The following is a 7,143-nucleotide window of genomic DNA, read 5'->3' as shown; positions in this document are numbered from 1 at the left end:
ACTATCATGTTTTCTTCTTCTTTTAGTAGTCAGCCTAATAGGAAATGGCACATTCGGTGCAGGCTGTGCCCACGTCGATTGCAGCTACGATAAGCTTGTCCTTCCAGTTTGCATCCATTGTACAATTCACATTTGCAGATTCTATGAATTTGTTCTCCCCATTCGGGTGATATCTATATAATTTTGATAAACGTTGTTTACTTTGTCAAATACTTTATAAAGATTACACTGACAATTTTTCCGTATTGAGATATAATACTACTATAATAATTCAACACACCAAAACATTAAACGGACTTACATGTACAATAATGCCTGAGCAATGTACTCAAACAAAATTGAATGTCCGATAAGCATGAAACAGATAGTGATATCATTAATTTTGACCTTTTTATCAAACATTGATAAACATATTCGTTGACATTTATACATTCATTGTGCGATATTTTAAAAACATTATTCCTGTAATATCAATATATTTTTCAAATATTGTAAAAAAAACATGCTGCATATAATGTATGTTCAAAAAGGCGTTGTAAACGCTTAAAAGCTAAATATTTTTTACATTATAGCAGATTATTGTATTAATGTAGTTAACAATTACAATGAAGCGTAAACTCACGGGGCCTTATTAAGTCAGTATAACTACTCTCCGTGCTTTGAGACATGTAAAGGTTGTCAGATTTAAGATAAAATTTGTTGAATTATTTTATAACTTTGAATTGGTTCAAGGTGTGTTTAACAATAATTGTAAAGAAACAATAAGAAAGCCAACTGTTTAAAATGGGAACAGTCTGTATGCCACTTACTACAATTTACCGGTTTTTAATACGCATGGTTTAATCAAAGTGTCAGTGATTAAAAAACGTTTCTATTCTCCCTAAGATAATATTAAGTGATATTGTTTTTATTTGGCTGGCTGAGGTTTATAACCACGGCTAGACAGTAGTTGATGTTTTGTGATTGTAAATTTGCAACCTTCTTAAGTAACTTAACTTTACAGAACTATTGTTGTTGGAGAAGTAGGTAAATGGTCGGATGCGGTGTCTTGAATCGTAGGGTCCCTGGTTCGCAAGATATCCGCGGCCTGGGATTTTCTTGATCAAGAAAGGTATCCCACGTTTGCTTCAGACGTTTAACCTCTGACTTTTTAACGTTTTAATAGATTGTATTATTTATATTCAGAAATAATACAATTGCTTAGTGATGCATACTTCCGGCCAAGACCAAGTGTGTATACATTAATTGAATTAATGGAGGCTGTAAATAACCAAACAAACCTTTCATAATGTTAATTTACAAGGCTTGTGAAAAATATAATTATTTCAAGTGTTACATTATATCTTTCGCTGAACTTCGCGATATTGTAAATGCGTTTCTTTTTTATTGATTTACGGATGCGACGTGTGTTTTGTGTCTGTGTACAATGTTTAATTATACTTAAATGTGTGTTTTGTCCGCATTATGAACATACAATTTAGGTGTCTGATTAATTTTTATATGTATGAATGCAGTTCTATATTCTTACGGACATAAGCCCAGTGTGCACAAATTTGGAATCGAAATAAAATGAAAGGCACACATAAATAAAATACTAAAAATGAACTAAACAAGAAAAAGGTCCTTCGCGCTCACCCGATTACTGGCAAAAAAGAAGAGCTAGTGCTAAAATGAACGCTTTGAAAAAACGTATTTATCTCAGGAATACACAGAGTGAAGCTGGCCTTTACGTATAAATCCTACCTAAGATATAATGTTAATACGACACAAAATATGCAGAATCGGTAAACATTGAGCACAAATTGAAGTTTATGTCGCATGGGCAAGCCAATAGTTGAAGGCATATTGGAATGTTTTTTAATTTCATGATCAACAATAGTAGCGGTACTAGTAAAAATAGCGGAAATACTTCGTTTGTTGCCTTGCTCCTTATTCCAATAAGAACTTATTTTCATTCTTTCTGTCAAATTTAAAATATACTCTTAAACTGTACCATATGGAAAAAAAACAGTGAATCGTGAACATTTTGACAGGATTCATTAGTATTTTAAGCATAGCAAATTTATTTGGAACTAGAATTTCTTGACATAATCATTCAGTTGACAGAAAATTAGTATTATACAGTTGGTAAATTCGAAGAAGTTTTCATTATGACACATGATAACAATTGTTATTAATGATGAATATTGGTAAATGCTCGGTCTTTTTTTACAGAACCGTATGCCTTGAATTAAATGTGTATGTGCATAAGGCTAACGACGTAATAACACGTTGAAATAATAAAATAAATAAATAGAAAAGCAAGTCCTTGAGCAATACCCAAAACAGGATTGACATTTACACCGATGTGTATATCAAACATTTACGTCATGTATAATTCATATAATTCATATCCCAATGATACGTATGATTAATTACCCAATAATATCAATATAATGAACATTTTTCATAATGTCGTTTTCTCCGTCTTAGTTTTTTATTTTCAACAACAAGGTTTTAAGAACAGAATAAGAACTAAATGTAATACACGCGACATGTGAGGCATTATTCTTGCACTGTTTTATTGAAATCACGACATTTATCTTTGTGTTTGCAATTCTTCCTAGTTTAATAATTAGGTATTGTGTTTTCGAGAAACATGTTCATGTAGATTAAATCACTGAACTCGAACGCGTTTCATTTAAGAAAACAAAAATACACTTCATAAAAGCACTGCATCATCAAGACTTGACATTAAACAATGTATGTAGTTCAGACTTCACTTTCATCTCAATTGAAAGTAACCGTATGTTTCTTTCCTTTATTGTCAGTGGCTTCTGCTCGTAGTTCTGACGCCCCAAAGTAGACTTCCAATGTCACATAGCGATCAAGTCCACCGGTTGTATCATCTAAACCCACTCCCATGGAGCCCACCAAAGAACACTCAGGGTCAACGATGTACAATGGAGCTGGTACCTGAGTTGTTCGGTAGAATGGAAACTTAATTCTGTTCTGGGTGGAAGTCTTGACAAAAGACTCAATCTTCATTGTAGCTTAGTCGGTTGGTAGTTGTTGATTTCTTTCAGCAATTGTATGAAATATACCCTTTCAAACATCGCCGCTTTCAGTCTCTTCTTTCCGTTTTGGATCATGGACTTTGCTGTCAAAATCTACACTCCAGTCCAGCCCATTGGTAAATCTACTAATCCTGTACTCAATAATTGTTTCATCGCGTCCAAAAATCATAATAGATGTTATTGCATCGTTAGGGATAATTACCCTATTACCGAAAACGGTCTTCAACCGGTTTCGCATCAGTCTGCAATCCGAAAAACCTCCCACACAAAATATGGCTTTAATTTTAGTTCGTTTGAACTACTCACATTGTTCCAAACTGTCGTTTACTTTATTTATTATATGTTCAATAGTTTCTTCAAATAAGTGTTCAAATGATTCTTTAGGAAATCGGAACATATTGTCTTTATACAAAACTTTATCAAATAATTGGTGTTTGACTTGCTTCAATGATTCTGTTAACGTTTCGTTATTTTCACGAATGTGACAATCACCGAAAGACGTTGGGAATTTCAAACGAGCTGTTTCTCTTTCACGATTGTACGCTATTTTCCTAAGCTCAAAATCTCTCATTAGATCTGTGTAGTCTTTGCAGTGCACACTGCGGACTGTTTCAAATGCGGCTTCGCCTGACAGTGCAGCTAAAGCTTGTTCAAATTTGTAATTTATACACATAGAGCTCCATGGCCCTCCGTCCGGAATCATGAGCTCTTCAAAACGTCTGTGCCGATTGATTTTATGCGCCGCTATATCCACAGTGCCGCCTGCAAGTAATTGTTTCGAATTTCTTTAATTATTTCCGTTAAAATCTATGCATGGAATTTTAACCAGTGAAACATAACGTTAAAGTTACATGTGGACTCACTTGTTACGACTTTTTACAATCATTTGGTCGATTTAATTTCATTAAATGACAATTAAAATGTAACCAGTATTTTGATTGGTCGGAATATAGCTCATAATTATTTATTAAAATAGACATTGCCATCTTAACAAAATACCTACCATGGGTTTCAACGATGTATGAAACTAAATATGAGTATACCATATGTTTCAGTCATAGCTGGTTACTTCCCATGTCAACGATCATGTACGCGTCTCCTTCCTTCATATCAAATGTTTCGTTTCCAAAAGCGCTTAGATCCGGCATGGTGACATTGTGTAAAAATATGGCCGCACACTCCGGTTCTAGCCCAATGCGTAAATGATCATTTGCGATGCCAGCCTTGAAATAAGAAACATTATAAGTGTACATTTATATCGCTTTATAGTTTAATGCGTATAATTTAAAGCATTCTGCCAGAAATTACAAACCCACATTTTGAAAAATTGTTGCACGATTACAAATATTATAAATTGTTGTTGTTATTACCTTTTCAGCCGCCAATCGCATGAATCGTTTCGCTTTGTCAGACCATATTGCGGGACATGTCAATATGAAATACACGTCACTTTCGTTTCTAATAAGAAACGTGTCCCCTATTGTTTCCATGATCTTATATTTGAGGTATTTGATTGATGTGCTGAAGACGTGCATGGCATTTATTTCGCGCCCCATCTGATCTGTAACTGTACTTTGTAGACGTATTTTAGAGTCTTTCTATGAATTGAAAACATTGAATTATCTTAAATTGTGTCAGGTGTTTTTATCAATTTTAAATTTCAATAAACAGTAAATCTAATCGAGTAATGCGATCAAATATTTAAAATGAAATAATACTTCACAAAGTTCTTACATTTTCATCGTAAAGTTTCATTTTGAAATATCTGAAATAATGCCAGTCTGCAATGTTTGAGTCAGGGTCTGTTGCAATATCTGCAAAATCTTCTTCTGCTACAAACCCAAACGATTTGAAACTCAAATCTTTGTGCAACAAAAGAACTGTTGGTGTCTTCGTATTGCTGAAATTCAGATAACATTGTATCAATTTTGTTTACATCAATGAAAATGAATAAATACGAGTACTGTTTATCTAGATACGTATCGCCCTATGTCATTAAATCCGAGAACTTAACATAATTTAACTGCCCCAAAATCAAGTTAAACAAGGGACGTGTTTGTCAGAAACACAATGCCCCCTTTTGAGCCCTTTTGAGCCATATATTTTGAGACGGAAGGATGACCTTGACCTTGACCTGTTACCACTAAAATTTGCAGCTCTATGAGATACACATGCATGCCAAATATCAAGTTGCTATCTTCAATATTGCAAAAGGTATAACCAAGGTTAAAGTTTGTGACAAACAGAGTCATAGACAGAGTCACAGACAGAATGACAAACAGACCAAAAACAATATACCCCCTCTTCTTCGAAGAAGGGGGCATATAAACTTGTTTTCCAGAACTTGCCTAGGAAACATAGATATTCAGGTATTAATATATAAAAATGGATTTTTTTATAATTCAATATTTCACTGAAACAGTGTAAAGCATTAAGCAAAACTTATATACACTAGAATATTGAATTTATTATTATGACTGTTAGAGTGTATATTTCCACTATAAACAAGTACGTATATTATACACAAAGCTGTACTTATATTGACTGAATAGCTTCTAAAAACGCTACCGGTTTGATTTATATACCGATGATATATGTGTATCTTAGGTTTTGTCTTCAATGGTGGTTATTATATTATAATAATATAAAAAATATATAGAATTGTAAATGAACAAGTCTATATTTCTAGACATTCGAATTGTATGTATTCATTCTCATGTCCACGTTTATTAGTATTCATAGTAAAAAGATATGCCCCAAACCTTAAGCTTCCCCCACTATGCCAATACGGTGTTATCATGTTTTCTTTCTTCTTTAGGTAGTCAGCCTTATAGGAAATGGCACATCCGGTGCAGGCTGTGCCGAAGTCGATTGCAGCTACGATAACCTTCTCCTTCCAGTCTGTATCCATTTTACAATTCACAATTGCAGATTCTATAAACTTTTACCCCATATTCCGTTGGTTCGTTTGTCAAATAACGCATTCAGATTAAACTGACAATTTTACCAGATCGAGATAACCTATTTTTAATACACTGTTATAATGCATGCTATCAGTTATGGTTAAATATGAAAGGCGGTAGGGTCAGGTGATATTCTACGAATTTAACATGCAACCTGCTATAGGTTTCTTGAAAAAATAAAAACATTCATTTGATCCGTTGTAAAGACTATTTTAGTTATAAATACACAAATGTAGAATTTCAGCTTACCGTTTAAAAATACCCATTTAACATTTTAAACAAAATTAGTGTATTTTATCAGCATAAACAATGAATTGGGCTTAAACTATTAAACCAAAAGTTCGTTTATCTGATAAATCCAGTGTGTACCGCCAAACACATTCCGAATCGCTCGTCAGTGCACAACATAACTTTAACGAATATATCATTGTCTATACGAAAATGTTTGATAATAACATATTTAAAATACATTAAAACAAACAATAGCTTAGATTTAAGTACATATGATTATTCATGTATTCGAATAAAAACTTTACTGACTTGCGCAAACTACTGAAACAAACATGAATTACCGATTAGCTGAAACCGACAGAGATAAAAATGATTGTGACCATTTTATCAAACCCATTTATGTCTAGCGTCTAGCAAACAGGCATTGGCAAACAGCGTAGACCCAATTGAGACGCCGCATGATGCGGCGTCTCATCAGGGTCTGCGCTGTTTGCTTGAAGGAATTTCTGTAAGAAATATTTTAAATATAGAAGGAAATATACTAGACATCCCTAATTTTTGAAATAAATTGATCCGATTTAGAAGGATGGGAGAGTCCACAAGGCATAAATGGGTTAATTAAATTAATGTTTTCGTTGATAAACGTGTTCGTTGACATTACAAAGACGCTGTACGATTTGTAAAAACATCAATTTTTTTCCAGCTATGTCAATATATTTTTCACATATTGTTAAAATACATGCTGCCTACATTGTTTGTTCCTAAAGATGTTTGTAAGGACAAACAGTAACATATAATTTATATGAATTGATAGCGTTGTAATGTATCAACGTATTTCAAATTGCTGTAGTGTCATCAGCTAAGTCTTGAAAGGTAAGGACTGTTATATCCTC

At 33.4% G+C, this 7,143-nt stretch overlaps 1 protein-coding gene across 3 annotated transcripts; it reads right to left on the bottom strand.

Moving 5' to 3' along the window:
- Nucleotides 1–2,104: 2,104 nt before the first annotated feature.
- On the bottom strand, nt 2,105–6,499 carry LOC127842487 (heat shock 70 kDa protein 12A-like). Of its 3 annotated transcripts, XR_008031668.1 has the most exons (6): nt 6,269–6,499; nt 5,819–5,957; nt 4,791–4,956; nt 4,427–4,654; nt 4,100–4,279; nt 2,105–3,818 (listed from the first exon to the last, which is right to left on the bottom strand). XR_008031668.1 is itself a non-coding variant. In XM_052372015.1 (5 exons), the coding sequence occupies exons 1-4, from the start codon at nt 5,965–5,967 to the stop codon at nt 4,112–4,114; spliced, it is 711 nt and encodes a 236-aa protein (XP_052227975.1). In that variant the 5' UTR covers nt 5,968–6,253; the 3' UTR covers nt 2,105–3,818; nt 4,100–4,111. The 3 variants fall into 3 exon arrangements, 1 of the variants encoding a protein (XP_052227975.1); XR_008031667.1 differs by lacking the exon at nt 6,269–6,499 and having other exon boundaries at nt 4,060–4,279; nt 5,819–6,253; XM_052372015.1 differs by lacking the exon at nt 6,269–6,499 and having other exon boundaries at nt 5,819–6,253.
- Nucleotides 6,500–7,143: the final 644 nt, after the last annotated feature.

The sequence above is a fragment of the Dreissena polymorpha genome, chromosome 8 (assembly GCF_020536995.1).
Source record: "Dreissena polymorpha isolate Duluth1 chromosome 8, UMN_Dpol_1.0, whole genome shotgun sequence".
NCBI lineage: Eukaryota > Metazoa > Mollusca > Bivalvia > Myida > Dreissenidae > Dreissena > Dreissena polymorpha.
Note: the sequence above shows the minus strand (reverse complement) of the source record. Positions and strands in the feature narration are given on the sequence as shown.

Excerpts from the sequence above, each read along its gene's own strand:
- LOC127842487 (XM_052372015.1), bottom strand. The coding sequence starts at position 5,967 with ATGGATACAGACTGGAAGGAGAAGGTTATCGTAGCTGCAATCGACTTC. Across the intron at positions 4,655-4,790 it reads TGAAACTTTACGATGAAAAT|AAAGACTCTAAAATACGTCT; the intron begins GTAAGAACTTTG and ends TTCAATTCATAG. Across the intron at positions 4,280-4,426 it reads TGCGATTGGCGGCTGAAAAG|GCTGGCATCGCAAATGATCA; the intron begins GTAATAACAACA and ends TCTTATTTCAAG.